The following is an 18,457-nucleotide window of genomic DNA, read 5'->3' as shown; positions in this document are numbered from 1 at the left end:
CATGGTGTCTGTCTTATATGCAACATGAACATGCTTTTGATTACATTCTGATTGGTTAAGACAGAGCCAACACAGATGATAAACCCAAGGAATCAAAACCTGACGTACATTGTTTAAAAGGATTTGGACCAGGCAGTAGCATATGAGATAAGCTGCAAGGACACAACTCCACAAGCACTGATTTGCTGGTTTATTGCTGTATAATGCTAATAGACTGGATGGACTATTGATTCCTGATGTGACTGGCTTGTTTGGAGAGAAAGGGAGGGATATAAAAAAGAGAAAATAAGAGGTTTTAGCTTACACACTGTGCTGAAAGAGAAGCATACAGACAAAGAAAAACTAGTGAAAACTTAAATATGAAAATAATGCATTTTAGTAGGAGCAGTCAATAGACAGCTGACATACATAGCTGGGTATCTGTTGGCCATAATTTGGACGCACGCACTGTCACGGTGTCCTCCACCCTCTGAACAAACTCCACTCCACCACTTTACATCTTCATTTATCTTTCACGGTGTACTCCTGGATTTGTCCTCAACACAGAACACATTGTTCTCCTGTCAGCGTGCGGAGCTGAAATTGATGCACTGCATCACCTCGTCCCCGTACACTCGCTCAATCTACAGTTTACTCAATCTAATTTATCAGGTATTACCTCTGCGATTAGCTGCTCTTCTCTCCGGTGGAACTGAATTCCTCCTCTGGCTATATTTGTCTCTTTAACCCCTTTTGATTCATTGTCCCCCTCGCTCTCTCATCACTCTCACTTGCCTCCCTGTGATAGGCAGCGTGTGGTTCTTTGGTATTAATAGCTGTGTAAACACTGGCATTGCCCTGGAGACAGCGGAGAGACAGCCGTATCGGCACGTTCTTCCCATTTGAGCTTTTAATCCTAGTGTTTTATCTGAGATTTGGGTGTGCTGCCTTCACTCCCTATGTTTAAAATTACCCTCCCACACTGCTGCCGGAATACTTCGCTCACTGTCACTGTACAAGCCGCTTGTTAAAATCCAAATGAACCTCCAAACCCTGAAACTATTTTCAGTGGACGCCAGGAAATGTGGGAATTTTGTCGCTGACAAATCTAATAATTCGACACTGAAATTGTCTCGCCTGTCTCAGCTGCTTGGCGCTCGTTGTATTTGGCAACCCATCTGCTAGGCATGTTAGTGTAAACCCCAACAATTGGATTATGCTGTACATTGACTCAGTACCTTTCCACCTACTTGAGTGTGAACCGGTGAGGAAACTACTCTCCTGTTTTTCCTGTTTAATAAGCTTCCAAAATCTTCAAATGAATTAAAACCATTTTAATGCGCTTTTCACAGTCTTTAATCATCACTTGACAAGGTCAAATGGTGTGGCACAGAAGGAGATCTCATGTGTGGTGTCACTTTTGCTATGTTCCCCACAAGTGGTATGTGAAACCACAGGACCTGGTCACGACAGGAGTGCACCATCAACAAGAGTTGCTGCCCCCTACTGGATAATGTGGGTAATGTAACAAACTAAACGTAATATTAAAAAAAATCTTTTTGTTGCTTGTTCCATCAGTCATGCACTGTTTCTTTTATCTACCATAAAAAAGTCAAATATATATATATATATTTTTTTTTTTTACTGGTGACAATTAGAAAAAAAAACATTGTTCGGTTACTGCTTTAATATTCATCCGCTCCTCTCCTCTGCTTCTTCTGCCTCAGCAGCACTGTTGCTCTCTATAAAAAAAAGAACAAAAGACATTACACAGATCTAAAGCATCTGATTAACTCACCCTCCTCAACCATGCCCAATCAACAGCACCATAATCACAAGCAGAGTCCCCAATCAGTGGCAATCTCATGACAATTACTCTGATGCAGGCTGTTGTCACCTCTTTGTCACGCTGTTTGCTAGGGGCCCTATGACATCACGAGCACACTGTGTTAATTGGCTGGTGGCTGGGTGTTGCTGTGTAGTCGGCTTTACCTGCTGCAGGCGCAACGTTGGCGGCGTTCGGTGGGCAAGGCGGAGGGACGACGGGCCTGAACACACATAAGTATGCATCAGTGGATGAGTTTGAGTCAACCCGGAACAAAGTTAAAAAAAAGTCCATTGACAAGACTCAGAGTTCAGTGTCTCATTTGATACATGGATTTAATGAACGGTAAGGAAAGATAACTATTATTGCTCTGCCTACTGTAGAGATTTTAAATAGTTTTAATAATTTCTCAGTGGGGACCATTTTGCAGACAGAGAATGAAAAGTCTTTCTCAGAGATTTGTGCTCAGTTGCAGTGCAACTCATTTTCTGGAACTTCTTCTGCTTCTTGCCTAGCACTGTTGACAAAAGGCGAGAGCAGGCTCTCCAAGCACAGCTCAGTAGACATGAAGCATCCTTACTCCCCCAACTGTCCTTAAATCAGTGGCTCACAAAAATAGGTTCTGGTGACAATGCACAGACAATGAAGGTGTTGTGTTGACTGTATTATGAATATATGCAGTTCCTTAAAAGAAGTTTTAACCTCAGCCCATCAAACTTTCTAAACATGCATCTATTCTGCAAATTCCTCCACTGAAGTCTGCAGCTAATTTTGCTTAATCTTTGTTCATTATTATGGTTATAAATATCAAACACAAAGATTCTTTTAAATACAGCCCTGCCAGCCCTGCAGTAATTAGCAACCATTACCAACATCTCTGCTATTGAGATGGTTTTCATTACAGAATACACTGGTTGAATCCTTCTCACACAGTGGGTCCCTTCCCACTCCAATCTCATATTCTGTCTGTCTAAATTAAATTTTGGTGCCCATTATAAAAACTTCTCTGTCTGCCAGCAGGTGATGATTTTATACAAAAGGCTCAAAGCAAATAAATGTGATCAATTAAGCCTTTCATTTTGAGCGTGATGAATGCGCCTTTGACTTTTTTTAATCTTTCTGAGAGTTAATTCTCGGCGCCACGAGTAATGAGTTGCAACGCGAAACGTGACGGACCCGGGGCAGCTCTGATCTGATCTGATCACCTGTCTCTGTGCTGCGGCCGAGAAGAGGCGGATCTGTCGGAGTGTCCTCGGAAGTCCGCTGCGGCCTGGGGCTGGAGGAGCCACGCTGGGTAGGACGGGTACGGGGCAGGCTGGTAGTAGTGATGGTATACTTGTGGGTCGGCCTCATTCTCCTGGATTATAACCTGAGCTCTGGGAGCCTGACATAGTAGAGGAGAAAAACAGTCAGCTTTATTTCTTAGTGCAAGCCCAAGATCCAAGATTATATTTGAGTGATTTCATTCAGCTCCTACTTTTCATCATGTCTTATCCCATTTTCTCTGTTATTGACTAAAATGATGGCATCTTGTGAATTTATGCAGTGCCTGACTTTTATCTCTTTTGTCTCCTGTCTGTTGAATTTAACCTTCATCCTTTTCTGTGACCCACCTCAGGACCTGACGGAGGGGCGGGGTACCCAAACGACCCGAGAGCCGACATGGTCATGTTGTTCATGATGACCTGGTGCATCTGAGCATTCTGGATCATCATCAGCTCCACCAGATCTGTTACACACACGTGCACTTATTAATCACCCTCTGAGGACTGTCTGATTGCCTCATCTGTGTTATCCGCCTGCTATTTTGTCCTATTCCCTTTGTGGTGACTAAGTGATTAACCCACATTGTGTCACACTGAGGTGGTCATTGTAAGAGGTGCCAAGCTCAATTTTCTCACCTCCTTGTCACTCAATATTGTTCGGCAATGACTCACCTCGCTAAATTATTTAACTCCTTCCCGGAAATATAAATAGGCTTTCTCACCATGATTTAGGAAAGTCTATTCGCTGTCATTTGAGAGCTCATTCTGAAGCATTTTTGTCATTCTGCTAAATTATTTAATGCTTGCGCTGCTGTTTATTTTGGTAGCACAATGACTCAACATTCAGTAACATGACAAACTGCAGGGTAAATCACAGCCTTGTTAGTTTTTTATATAAATAATGGAGCAATGATGTCAGCTAATGTAAGTCTAAGGGCTATCCGCGCAAAAAACATGTGGCATGTACATGTGCATTAGTCTGGTTGTGAAGGACAGACAGTTGTGGGCTCATTTTTTTATTTTTTTTTAAATATATCATCCAGTTCTTTTTGTCAATACTTTTACCTTACAAGGTTTTATCCACTCTTGAAAAAAAATCATTTCGGATGTCAAATTGACGTCTCCTGCCACCATGAAAACGACAATGGCTGCTGTGTCTCATTACCGTCTCCAATTAGTGGGACCTGTTGTATAGTTTGTGCCCTGGAGAAACGCGGTGTTTGGTGGGGCCACTTTTTTTTTTTTTATGGTGCACAAAATAAAACTGAAAAATAAAATAAAAATGTGCTTCCCACATCAGCAAGAGACGGATCTATTAGAAGAAAACCCGCTGTAAACATTTTCCACAAGACCTCTTCCAGTCAGCGAGAGGACTTGATTTAGGCCTGAGCTGTATGTGATTTTTGCGACAAATTGCCTAATTACACGACGGATCGCTGTGACATTCTCCAGACTTTTAACAAGCTTTCAAGTTATCACACTGGATAAATCTAAAATATCAGTTGCATAAACGAGGCTGACTCAGATCTGCAGCAGCAGGCGAACACGAACTTAACTCTCACACGCAAACTCATACACACATTTTATACAATTGTCCTAGCTCAAGTGTAGACCATAAATAATAAATCTGAGTCCTTGCTAGTGAGCTGGTAATGTGACAGACAGGCATGAACAACTATAAGTATGAAATCCTGGGATTTGGTTTGTGTGTTGACAGTTTGCCGTACCCTCCTTGACGTGACCACTGGGCCTAATGGTAGCAGCGGCGCTGGGAGGCATCACAGTTGCTGGGTGCTGCTGCAGGATAGTGGTGTGCTGAGGAGACTGTGTATGAGAGATGAGACTGTAATGAGGCTCTGTGCCTGGAGGCAGACTGGCTGCGAATAAAATGGAGTATCGATACAGGAAGTGAAGCTCCGCTCTACAGCAGGGAGAAAAAAAATCAAAGCATTATCTCCCTAAATGCAAATAAAACCATAAATGAGTGTATGAGGATATGACACTTGAGCTCAGTGGCACCTGCGACACAAAAAGCAGCAGGTTGCTAAGATAAGGAACAAATACTGTAACCCAAAAAAGTTTTTAAATCTATAAAAATGAACACTTACAGGAAATATCTGAAAAGCGCGTGGATCATACAGCTGAAAGTGCGGATAAATATCTTCCGTCCACTCCATGTGATAGAGATTTAGCTGAGAGATTATTCACAAGACGTGTAACCAGCGTGTAATTCAAACCTGTTTGCTGAAGTGCAGAGGCACACAGTAGCAAGTTGCCAAGGTGCCAAAAAAAACACAACAAGAAACAGTCTGCGCACGCATATGCACAGAAACTCACCCACACAACACGTACATGCATCTAACAAAACACACGCGCGCTCTCATCCTTCCGTGATCATTATATTGACCTACAGTATGCCGCACAAGCTGTTTGTGTAATTAAGCTCACTTTGGAAACCAAACGCAGAGCAGCTGGTAATTCAAAGAGGTGAAACTGTGCAATGCCTATAAAAAGCATCTACCCTCTCCGGACTTTTGTTTGAAAACTGTTTTACATTTACAATCTAATTGGATGTAATTGGTTTTCAGTGATCATCAAGAAAAAAAAAAAATATCTACAGTTTACATTTAAATCAGATGTTTTGGATATTAATAGTCTGAATGAGGTATGGCTGTGTTTACCTGAACGTATAAGTCAACAGCAGGAAATAAAGGAAAGGGATGTCTTAACAGATTACAGAGGCCAATCAAACTGTGAGTTTAGAACACCATTGCCGTTTCATAACTTGTACTCAAATGTTTTTCCAATGCCATACTATTTTTTTCTATGTTTTGCTGCGTGACACTGAAGCATTCGCACCACACGTCAGTTTGACCGACAGAGGCTTCAAGTTTTGTTGCAAAAAAGAGGCCTGAGACGGATGTAAGCTCCATGGAAAGGTTTGCTATTTATTAACTCAGCGTGCACCAAACATTGACAAACAACATCAACTGACACCAACCATCACAGTCACTCCCTGACAGAGGCCACTAGCTGGCTTTTATACACTTGTCCTGCTCCACGTGTTTAACAGGACTGGTCTATTTACAGGGGACATCATCTAAGAAAACACATTAACACCATATATAAGAAAACATACCATCACTAATTATTTACACATATACACACACTCATTAACATCTCAGTAGTATAAACCAACCAAACCAAATACTTAAATCATTATGATTCTATTGCCCCTCAATGTTTGAAAATGGTTTAAAGAGGAACTACCGCTTTTTACAACCTGGACCTTATTTTTGGCATAAAATACGATACTTTACTCACCCACATAACTTTGGTGTCATTTGGAGTTACTCGGACGATATTTAGATCCACGTATATCCATATAGTGGGAGTGACTGGGGCACCGAAACACAGCCTCTAAATAACGCATTATCTGCCGCGAAACTCCTTCATTTCACCAATATTTTGTTATGATACACTAGTGCTATTCCCTGTTGAGTCTGGAGTTACCTGTTATCATCCAGGGTTGACCTACTAACCTCTGACCTGGATGATGTCATCTCTGAGCGCCGCCCGCTTGTTTACCTGTAATTTGCTACTGCTAGTTTTTTGCAACATGGCTGAATATTTTTCAGATTCTGAGGTTGTGGATGACGACTTTGTTTATGATGGACGTCCTTACCGTTTTGAGCCAGAGTATACGGATGAGGAGCTCACTGAAAGGAAGATACTGAAGCAGAGAGAGGAACGGCTGGCCAAAGAACAACAAACCACTGCACGTCCGCGAATAGACAACAGGTAACTCCGGACTCAATGTGGAATAGGATTAGCGTATCATAACAAAATATTGGTGAAATGAACGAGTGAAATAACGCAGAAAATGCGTTATTTAGAGGCTGTGTTGCGGTGCCCCAGTCACTCCCACTATATGGATATACGCGGATCTAAATATCGTCTGAACGACTCCAAATGACACCAAAGTTATATGGGTGAGTAAACGATCGTATTTTATGCCACAAATAAGGTCCAGGTTGTAAAAAACGGTAATTCCCCTTTTACCCTTGAGTTTAAAAGTAGGTGATCAGGCATGCCTAACTCTTTTGCACCAAGCTACAGAGACAGTCAGAAGGAGGTAAGTACCATCACTGAATGAAGATTTAAACATAAGACTACACCACAGTGAAGGAATTTTCCCACCTGTAGGGTGATGTTTCACCATCATCCAAGTAGCTTCTTCAGTTCTAAATGACTGGTGGGAAGGTTTTCATTAGGAACATCTGTGTGTGTTGCCAGCCTGATACTCACATGATTAGGGTCTGTAACAACCAGATACTCACCTGTAATTGGAGGAAACCGTTTCGATCCCGCTTTCCTTCCCCAGTGGATGGTACTCTAAGGAACCATTTATGGCCAGGGACTCCAGTCTCAAGGTGTTAACCGGGGTGAACCTTTGTGGGGACAGATGCTAGGACGTGTTGTAAACTGATGGCAGATTATGCATCAATCCACCTCCCCTGTTCAGTTGAGTGTCTTCCAGTTATACATACACATAGTCTTCCTTTGCTCTTCTAGTATCTAGTATATAAAAGTATATTTAAAAAAAGCATACTAGTCATGGGAGTTTCTGGTGGCTAACACTCACAGATGTGCCCATTTAAACCCTAACTCTCCACCTTTAGATCTTTAGATTTTGATTATTTTAGAACTGAGGAAGCTACTAGGATGGGTGGTGAAATGTCAAGAAACTCTAGAAGTCCAGTTTTCTTGGAAATACCGTGAAGTGCATGACTGAGAAAGTCACAGGCCTATGTAAAAATGTGTTACACTGAAACTTTGGTATCTCTTAAACTGCGTTTCTATTCAGAGGTTGTAGGAACTGAGTAATAGTGACCTTATTTTAAGTTGATCTAAGAACATTAATATTTATTTTGAAAAGCTGTGATCTAGCTGTCCATTTATAGCACTCCGAGAACACAACAGCGCCAACAGTGCATGTTTAATAGACGGCTGCAGCCTGAGAACGTCACTATGGCAGACGACGCTAATTAGCACACAGTTTACATTCACTGTACCACTCTGCCTTCCAACTCGCCTTGCCTCCCCACTCGCTGTCAGTGGAGAGGGGCCTCTACACCCCCACTGCATCTCCAGCTCTGTAATTAAAACGCTGTAATCTGGGTGGATCGTCTCTATTTTTAAAAGCCCCCTGTCATCGTGTGGGCAAAGTGACACAAAGGGAAGCATCAAGCGGTGAATAGGAGGAGGGGGAGGAAAGGGAGGGGAGGTATAGGAACAGCTACAGCAGCAGGTGATGACCAGCTCGGTGAGAGATGAGAACGCTAATAAACTATGTTTAATTGGCAGAATGGCCTAAAGATAAATTGTTATACTGCTATCCAGCGGCGCCTACACGTCTACTTGGAAGATCGTTTTTTATAGAAAAGAAAGAAAAGTTGTGAATCCACCAGAAAAGAAAGGAACGTTTCTCAGTGTCAGAACATCCTAATGAAACGATCAACGCCATAAAGAAGGGGGTGGGCAGTACTCTGATATTATCACTGATCGTCCTTAAACCGAACTGCATGATTGTGATCATGTGATTTTACTGCATTTGCTCTGGTGATTACATGGGGACCGTGGTTAAACTGTGGGATTTACACATTTAATACATACAATGCAGAACAGTTAATTTTACACTCACAGGCAATATTGTCTCAGGAAACACGCATCCGGTGATCATAATGATTACAAGCCCTACCATTACGTACAGCGAGGCCACATGAGGTCACGATGTCCTCACCGCGAGCACAAGTAGGTTATTATTAGAGCGTTTCAGGAAGCACATATGCATAGGTGCTATGTCAAATATGAATGAGCCGCAGCAGCTTTCTGTCACTCAAAGTCCTCTTTAGGCTGCTGAGGTATGATTAAATTATTTGAGTTTCTCAGTAATATTTAATCACGCCCATGCCCACGCACACAGAAGTGGACATCGGTGCTAGATAAAAGGTTAACTCGTTGCATTAGGGATCATTTATTAACACCCCGGGGATGGTAAGAGAAGGCTGTGCATAGACGCGCCCCGCAGCTCTCTTTGCATCAAGGCAGCATTAACCACATTAGCTGGATGCTCTGCTGAATGCCTTAAAAACAAATGGCATGTCTTCACTATCGGTTAGAACTTTATTAATTTCCCCATTAGCACTCACTGGAGCCGTCAACACCGTAAGTCAGCAGATGGTGACAGAAAGATGGCAGATTTGAAGTCAAAGCTCTTATCATTAGTCCATAAGTCTGACTCAGTTTCACCCCTCCTCACACGCGCAGCCCTCTTTTGCCCCCAACCCCCTGCGGCATCAGCTCAAGAACACGGCCATTACCTTTCCCCGTTCCTATGGCAACACCACCCTGCAGCCCCCGTGTAGGGATAGCAGTGTGCGCATTTGTGTGTTCGCAATCACGTGTGCGCGCATGATGAGCTGAGGCTGGTTTGAATAACACCACAAAAGAGTGCCATCAGTTTTGTTTAACTTTCTCTCAGTGTCTGTCGCAGATAAATGTGCACAGACTCAAGAAAGTTCAGCAACAGTTTTTTTTTGGTTTTTTTTCTCCTTAGGAAACGAGCACTCCAGTTTTACAGTCAAGCACGTTTTGCTGGTTTGTAATAAGTTTCTTTTCTGATTGCTCTCTGCCGCAGAGTGGGCTGTTAGAAAAGCTTTTGAGATCTTGTGTCCCCTCGACTCGGTCTGGGAAGCAAAAGTTTGAAGCCGTCTCACATCGGTGTTCTGTAATGCCAAATAATAATAAAAAAAAAAAGATGAAAAGAGGAGATATATAAAGACGACAAGAGCACAAGAGAGTGACACGACAGAGCCGAAACAGTCAAGGACGGGTCGGGGAGGGTGTGTTATTCTCTCTTTGGTGGTCCACTGTCTGGCATGTAGGGATGCAATAGAAAAAGAGCCGGAGGAGCAATGCGAGATAAGGCTTTGAATATGTCTCCGCTTTTTTCTCTTCTCCCTAAGGAGAAGCGTTGACTGACAGACTCCCCCCATCTCCACCGCCTCCTCTCCTGGCTGTGGGCAAGCTTCGTATAGCGCCTACCACCAACTTGAGCCAATTACCACGTCTCTATGTGTACTCTCAGTTTATTAACATGTAATAAACTAGTTAGACACTAATTATTTTTCATTTGGCCATTTAAGTGGTTGGGAGAGTTGTGTCACGGCTGAGGGGGAGGGTTTGTCATGATGCTGTGAAAGCGGTCAATACAAGTGATTTCCAATGGAAATCAATTGGATGAGACAAGCAGCGCCCCCAGGAGAGGACTCAGCCATTAGGGAGAAGCATATTAATGCCATTTGCCTCAACACACAATGAGCTCCCATTCTGTTTACTTTTTGTTCATTGTGGGCTTGATTATTCCCATGATGATCCTCTCCATCTAATGCAGCCAAGCTGGTGTCATTGTGCCTTACCTCCCTCTCTCCGGTGCTCCTCTCTGAATGCTTACTTAATCAGACACTACCTGTGCCAAGCTCCCTTCTCCTGTTTTGATCTGATCTCCCCCGTGTAGCACTGTCTCCTCACTCTGACTGGGTCTGTACCCAGACGCAGGATTGACCCGCACCTGATCCTCAGTTAAATAGAGAAATGGAGATGAGAGATTGCGTTTGACTTGCCATCCCTCATGAGAATTGGATTTAACCTTACCGGCGAAGGACTGTGAGCCTTGGCTGTATTATGCTCCAATTAAAACTTTCAGTTATGCTGGAGGCTCATTAGATAATTTAATTTACTTTATAACCTCCTCAGGTAGGAGTCATCCTCTAAAATGGTGAATCACTGACTGATGTACCTATTCTGCCTCTTTTCTCTCTCGGCGCACAAAAGCTGCAGGATCAGATTGTGGGACCACCTGTGCCGTTAAAGATCACACTACCACTGGCTTTCTCTCTGTTTGTTTCTTTTTATTGCAGACATCTGTTCCTTTTGAATCTGATTAGGCTCTTTACACAAAACAGCACATGTGAGAGCGAAACCTGTGAATACTAAGCAATCATTTGCATATTGTTTATAGTGACTCACACAAAAGGCACTGGGGTTTGAATTTAATAGTCCCACCTCTTAAAAGTGCAAAACCACAACCTCCTTGAGATTAGGGTTGGCATTAATGTGTTGCATTTAAAAGCACAAAAGTAACAAAGAGTCTGTTAAGAAATGAATGAGAGGGAGGTTAATTAATTTCTTTCAACTATAAAGCTTTTGTTGTCCCCTGTTTCACTGGCAAATTTATTTTTCCATTTTTCCCCGTGCAGGTCCACATTTTTACAAGAACTTAACGCCGCTGCTTGTTCGGAGTGTGTGTGAGAAACTTTTGAAAAAGCGGAGACGGAAGAAAGCCGCCAGGAGAGGAAGGGACGGCACTTCCGGAGTGAGAATACACTGACACACTGACAGGAGAAGTTCAGGACCTGGCAAGGAAAAGAAGCACAGTGACACACATCACATCTCCCAAAAAAACAAATAAATAAATAAATAAATAAAAAATCCTCGGGGGTTATAGCTGACAGCACAGCATTATTATAAAGCCGACAACAGTCACACTGGCGAATTATGCTCGCATTCAAGCTGGGAATATGTGCAGCACAGAGGCACATTTGTGAGTGTGAAATGATGTAGGTGTATCGTTTGGTGGATGCTTTGAAAATGCGTTAATTGCGTTAAGCGTGTGTATGTACGTCGCCAACTTCTCAGCTTCGTAGTGTAATGGAAATAATGAGGCAATTTAGCTGTTTGTCGTTCATCTCCACGCACATAATAGATTTGTTTAAAATTTCATGAGTTTGAAGGCAGGGGCTGCCAGTTCCCTGCTGAACTGGATGAGGCACAATTTGCATGAGGTGACGTGGAAGTCAGCATACGTGTGGCTTTGTCCAGGCTTGAGTGTACAGTAGTTTAAACCAGCGTTTTTAATGGACCTAGTAGGTGTTAAAAGATGTGTTGTCATGCAACATTTATGAAAAGTCATACTACTGTGTGCATGTGCCGAAGGGAGAGCGAGAGGAGAGAGTGTTTACATCCATCTGTGTGAGATATGAGACACTGTTTCCATTCCTCACCTTCATTGCATGTATTGTTATTACCGTCTCCTTTGAATACAGCACATCCCATTAGAAACAGATTGAATGGGGCTGAGAAAGGCCACTTCATCCTTGTGAGACCTGCGTCGGCATAGAAAACAGATCTTTTGTGAGTCTTGCCCCCCTAATCAAAAATACTGAGGGAATTAAAACTGTCCGCGTCCTCAGTGTCTGCTGCTACGCTGACAAATCCGTATCGACAAAATGATCTTTTTCTGTTTTTCAGTCAGAGCCAAGCTTCATGGGAGAGAGCTATCTTGGTCATGGTTAAAGTTGAATGCCATCGCTGGTTTAATCATCATCATTTCTGTCATGGTTTCATCGCCAGTAGACTGTTCATTATTTTTTGTGAGGTCTCTTTTGTAAAAGGTCAGCGGTGACGCTTCTTGCAAATGTACAGTTATGGGGAAAAGTCTCGAAGCACAACCAACCTGCCCAAGTGGCACACGTATTGACTGAAGGATTAACATGTTAATGCAACTGCTAATGCAACATTAAACACTTGATATCCTTTTTCTGCACTACATCCCAATCAGTACACCATAATTATGGTTCATGTCATTCATCTTCAAACCATACTGTACTGGTATTATTGCAGATTATTCTGGGGACGAAGAAGAACAAAAAAAGTAAACGTCCACAATTGTGGACATATGGAATTTCCTCTATCCTGACTCGCATATGCTTCAGTAGCAGTGGGCGATCATAGTGTGACACCTTTAGACGAGAGGGTGAGTAATTGTAATTGTCAAGGAGCCAAGATTCAGAGAAAAATACCACCATTTAGAACTACTTAGCGCATGTACTTGTTCAGATAAACTCATAAAGAAAGAGGCTCTTATCAGCAACACTGTCACATCCTGTGGTCTAATAAAAGCATTCCTACGCAGCAATTCTTTATTAGCAATATACAGCATTGTATGTTCAATTGCAAGGTTCAGGACAAATGTTGATCATAATTGGATATGGAAACATTTTACTTTAGCAGGCTTGACTTCTGTCTCGTATTAATGCTAATTAGCTGCAAAACAATTGAATTTGCAAGTTGTTGTTGTTGTTGTTTTGTGTATATATGTAGAGCAGGTAATGTTAATTACTAATTCCATAGTGTTAGTGACATATTTATGCATATGTGCGGTCTATAGTCAACCCCCTGATACAACCCATGGGAACTACTGCGTCCATTTTTGTAGGCGGTAAATATTTATTGCCTGGAGCAACTTAACATGGACTGGTAAAAAGAAACATCAGAACTCAGTCGTTAACATCCAGTGTTTTATTGACTGACAATCCACCCCGACCTCCTCCTATGTGGACTTTTGACTCCATATGCACATCAGCTCACTGATATGATATATGCATTTGCCCTACTACAGCAACAATGAAACATAACTATGGGTTATGATAAGTTGTTTGCACAAATGACGTGCGGGGTTGTTTTTCAGATGGGGTAAAAGTCTCGAAATGTCACGTTGTTGACATTTTGCACCCTGGTTCAGTCTGTTCTGAGTGTGTTAATGATGGATGCTAGCTGCTACGTTTTTATGCGTGCAGTCTTGCTGAACTTTCAATAAGTGACATAAAGTATGTCCCTCATCATGTTGTTTGCAGTCATTACAAATGTCACTGCACCAGTTGTTAGGAACATTCAGCATTTGTCATGTTAATTGAAGAAATATGCAATTTTGGAATCTTTCAGACACAGAAGATGACATTCATTCGCGAAGCTCTGATGTGCGTGCCAGCAACCAAGGCTTAAAACTTAAGCCGGCGCAGAAGTACCTTGAAGTAGTGAGTGTCAATACGGGTGCTGGATCCATTCATCAAAAGCATCTTCACCAGACCGTGCCTAGTCTGGAGTGATTGACAGCCCCCACTGTTGCTGTTCTTCAGCCTGATTTAATCTGTTTTCGGTTCTTGTTCTTAGGTTCATTTTTTTACCAACAAACCATAAAGAAATTTGGATATTCAGTTTTTGTGGTGGGTAGATATCTTGTGATCTGTGGAAGCTCCTGGCCCCAGCTGGGGAAGAAATGGTGTCAACAATAATCACCGGGCTTCAGTTCGGCTCCAGTGCTTGCTACGACAGTCTTTATAAACAGTCTTCGGCCAGCAGTGCATGTATCTATAAAGCACGTCAATGGGCCGTCCAAATCTGTAAGCCCTTTCTAACTGCACCCCTGTGCGCAGTGTCTAAAATCACACTGTGAATATTATTGTTTCAGTACAATTGGTGAGAATTGGCTCCATCTAAAAATAACACCCATGCTTCCTTGTTACAAAAGGGAATGGGAACAATGTCAGAACAATTTTGTTTAGTTTTTCCCAGAAGATTACATTGCAGGCTTTGGAAGAATATGCGAGGCCTACAAAACACTATTATGAATGGTTTTCATAAAAATGCTGTCCACAGAAATGACTGCATTCAGTGCAATAAAGGTTAACCCTTTGACCTCCACTTTAAATATGCAACACAACAGAAAAGATAGGCGCATTGCAAATGTGTTGCCACCTAGCATCCTGTCTTGAAAGAAAATATTACACTGAAGTTTCAAATATTGACCAATGTAAGGATTATTATGTTTTCTTGTACTGTATCTGTAGTACATACCTGTATGGCTTGTGGCGGTTTCCATCACTCCATATGTTTAGACACACAGTGTGTTTCACATGCATGCACATATTGTGTCTGAAGTCGAGTTTAGATTTGTTCTTAGCTGTTAGTCTAATTATCTAACGACTATTATTTATTCACGTTGTTTTCTGAGAGACTTTAGTCAGAATTTGCAGGTCTGCTGCACATCAGTGTCCTATGTATGCATGGTGAATGGGCACATGTGTGAATGCATGGGTGTGTTTGTAAGTGTTCATCTACCCCAGCTCGCCTAACAAGTACTGAAATAATAATGAGAACATTGGTTGCTTCTGAGTGGGATGCATTAGAGAGAAGGAGGAGGGGATGCAGTTAGATGGAGGAAGGAGAAGAAAAATTGAACCAAAATTCTTGGCTTGACGCAACGGAAAACTAATATCTGAGACTTAGAAACTGTCTGTGAGCTTTCTTTCTGTTTGACATAGAAAGTACAGAGGCGCTGGCAATGTACAGAGGGAAAAGTAATGACATCTTAGAATAGCATTTCTTGGATGGACACGTATGTCCTCTTTGTGTGGAATCCTTCTAAAGCGCCACTGAAGCCAGGGTCTGTCACTGCTGACTTTTTTATATTTATGCGCCCATGTACACACTTTCTGATGGAACCAAAGAAGAACTTCTCTGAACCTCAAACTTAAAGTCTCACTCAAGTCTTTTAAAAAGTGAAAGTGGTCAAGGGGAGGCTGATTGTTTTTTTCAGTGGAGTCGACCGTTCTTCCCGAGAGATCAGTTTAAACGCTGTGAAGCTGAAATGAGCTCAGCCTGTTGTCCCCAAGATGGATAACGCAGAGTGGCCATCCACTGCATAAAGATACAACAAATGCCAAGAGCAGTTGTGTCGTATAATCTCAGGCCTTTAGATTTATTTTGTCTTCATTTAAAACTAACACTAAATAACCTTTTATGTACAAATTCTTTAACATATACTGTATATAAAAACAATCCAGGCAGTTTTTAAAGAGTACCTACTATAGGACATTAATATATTCATTTAATACTTTCATCAAGTGCATAGCTAATGATAGAATCTGATGAGATGTGATGGGAGTGAAGGGTCATTCCACACGTCTGATTAGATTTAAGTTTAAAACTAAAAAAGTAAAAAGAAGGGTTTTCAGAGACTGGCACAGTTCTAAATAAATTATTGAGCTCTAATTAAGAAAGAGAAATACTTTTCTGAAACGTACCCTATTCAAAAACCTTCTGGCAATGTGCAAAATATTGTTGATTAACAGATGACAATACGTAACACGATCATGTTAATATTTTAATTGCATGCTGCAGTTTCAAGTTTTTGGTACAAAATATTTCATGCAGCATCAGTGATTTCAAAAGTGCAAAACGGGTCCAAAATCACTTTACAGATCAGTTAGCGAGCATGCCAAACAGGACCAGAATCACTCCATAAAGCTGTGACTGAGTTTGTTGAAAAACCCACGAGATCTAGGTATTTAGATTGTATTTACCAAACGAGACCAAGAAAAATACTTTGTATAGAGAATACCCACATATCCATTACGTCCACTGAGTACACTGGCAGGCGTGGAACTACAGTATAAGAATTCACAATCATGCTTTTGACGGCTTTTTGAAACGTCCATTAATCATCATGTAAACTTTACAAAAAGAAAAACAAACTACAAAGCAAAAAAAATGAGGTAACATCTTGTAAACATTTTCGTCACTTTGTTCAAGTTGGCAATATTTAATTCACTCAAAAGATTCAACAGATCGGCCCACGTGTAAACAACTGTCCGCATTTTACGCACAAACTTTACGCACAAACATTGGTCGCGGGACTACATTCCTGTAGTCGTTTCTCGGAAGGAAATGTGAAGTTTTTGCATATCTTTCTTCTTTAGGACACTCTTCAGGGCACAGAGCGTCTTAGATAAGTACATGCAGATGCAGCTCTTGACCTGGGTTGGATACGCGCACCAGACCCTCATCCCGGATCATTCTTCTGTTCTCAACGGTACCTGATCTCAGTGTACTAGCTGAGCCCAATCATTACAGTCTCCACGTCTTTGGAAGGTCTCCGGTCTTTCACCAGGAAGTTAATCATGCTTTCTGATTTGATCATCAAGTTGCAACCGAGAAAAAATATACCGAACATGACGGTGAGCGACAACACGCACAGCACCGCAATTTGCACCACACGCATGACGAAGAGCTTGCGCTCGTCTTGCAGCACCAGGGACGCTCCACCGTCGCCGGTTACCACGTTGTCGGTGCTGTTGCCGGAGTATGTCGCCAGAGTCCCGGCGAGCGTCTGGCTCCCGTTAAAAAGCGCACCCTGGGTCATGTCAAAGAGAGAAACGTTCATGTTTCTTTGCGGATTATCAGGAACAAGACACGCGACTCCAGTTGGCAGGCACACAGTCTCACCACAAAACCTGAACTCCAAGCAAAATTTTGCGTCATGTGACTTTTCATACAAAAAAATAAGAGGAAGGGAACGGAGAACAACGCGCTTTTGAAGTCCAAGTCTACAGCCAAACATCGAGTTTTGTCCCAGCTTCGGTGCGTAATGACCACATCCACCTCAGCCAACTGCTGCAGTCAAAGAGTGTCGCATCAGGCGCAAACAAAAGTAAGTTTCTTGAACTCAAAGTCCGCGTTTTTCGGCTGTTTAGAGTGTTCGGTGCTTCCCTCCGGTGTAATAGGAGACACTCCCTGTGCGCCTGTGCTCGCCTGCGAGCGTTTCTTTTGTGCCAAGTCTCTGGTGCGTTTTAAAATGATGATGAGTTCCCTGTGGACCACACCACCACTCCTCGCTAGGGGAGGTAGTCAGGTGGCCTTGGATAATTTGCTTCTACATGTGCAAAAAAGAGAGAGAAAAAAAAAAGTCAGCTGACTTCTTATTGTCTTATGATTAACTCTAACTGGAGTATGTTATGTTTCCAAAAATTAAAAAATCCTTCAACAAGTGAATGCATTTCAATGACACATCCTGATATTATCTTTCAGGCACTAATGAGGCTAACATATCACTCATTCATGCACATCAATAGTGCCTGAAAGCCTCACTGATATTGATTCATACACACATTAGCTTTGAAGGTTTCATGAAAGTTTTCAAAATCATTTAAACTACAAAACATTCAGCTTCATTGCAATCGATATGAGGTGCAGATTGCCATCTGCACTGATAAGCAATAAAAACTTTGAGAGGTATTTATAGAGTGTAATGTCATTGCCGGGGAAACTGTGACTTGGGATTCATGCGACAGACCAATATAGACATAGCGTGAAATAACTAAGAAATGAAGACATGAATTAATAAACTATGACTGAAGCGTGGCCGGTACAGTTTGTTCCAGAAATAGTGGCTACCCTGCTTTCATGATTCTAGTTGTTTTCCTTTCCTTGGCTAAGGCTGAAATCAAACTCCCGAACAGCACTCTCCTTGGAAAGCGCTATTCAAAGATAAAACATTGTAGACTAGGGTGGGGAAATTCTTTTCAGTATGTAAAAACACGCCTTGGAAGAAGTATACCAGTTGAAGAATTTCTCAGAGAACTCTTCCAAGTAGTGACACAAATGGTATTCGCCTTCATTCCTCATACAAGCTCATTCATGCATAATA

The 18,457-nt window shown here is 42.0% G+C and overlaps 2 protein-coding genes and 1 long non-coding RNA gene across 3 annotated transcripts; 1 reads left to right on the top strand and 2 right to left on the bottom strand.

Annotated features, from left to right (window-relative positions):
• Positions 1-1,671: 1,671 nt before the first annotated feature.
• On the bottom strand, positions 1,672-5,046 carry LOC311506226 (proline-rich protein 29-like; the record flags this gene model as incomplete). Its single annotated transcript, XM_084570108.1, has 5 exons — positions 4,797-5,046; positions 3,418-3,533; positions 3,010-3,188; positions 1,972-2,027; positions 1,672-1,721 (listed from the first exon to the last, which is right to left on the bottom strand). The coding sequence occupies exons 1-5, from the start codon at positions 4,846-4,848 to the stop codon at positions 1,672-1,674; spliced, it is 453 nt and encodes a 150-aa protein (XP_084426234.1). The 5' UTR covers positions 4,849-5,046.
• Positions 2,035-3,547, top strand: LOC311506227. Its single transcript, XR_014699684.1, has 3 exons — positions 2,035-2,149; positions 2,931-3,098; positions 3,423-3,547. It is a non-coding gene; the product is annotated as an uncharacterized lncRNA (long non-coding RNA).
• Positions 5,047-16,861: 11,815 nt separating the features above from the next.
• Positions 16,862-17,173, bottom strand: rprml (reprimo-like; the record flags this gene model as incomplete). Its single annotated transcript, XM_084570012.1, has 1 exon — positions 16,862-17,173. One exon carries the CDS (start codon positions 17,171-17,173, stop codon positions 16,862-16,864), a length of 312 nt encoding a protein of 103 aa, XP_084426138.1.
• Positions 17,174-18,457: the final 1,284 nt, after the last annotated feature.

Source organism: Chelon labrosus (genome assembly GCF_963514085.1).
Source record: "Chelon labrosus genome assembly, chromosome: 21".
Lineage (NCBI taxonomy): Eukaryota > Metazoa > Chordata > Actinopteri > Mugiliformes > Mugilidae > Chelon > Chelon labrosus.
This window is presented reverse-complemented; position numbering and strand designations above follow the sequence as displayed.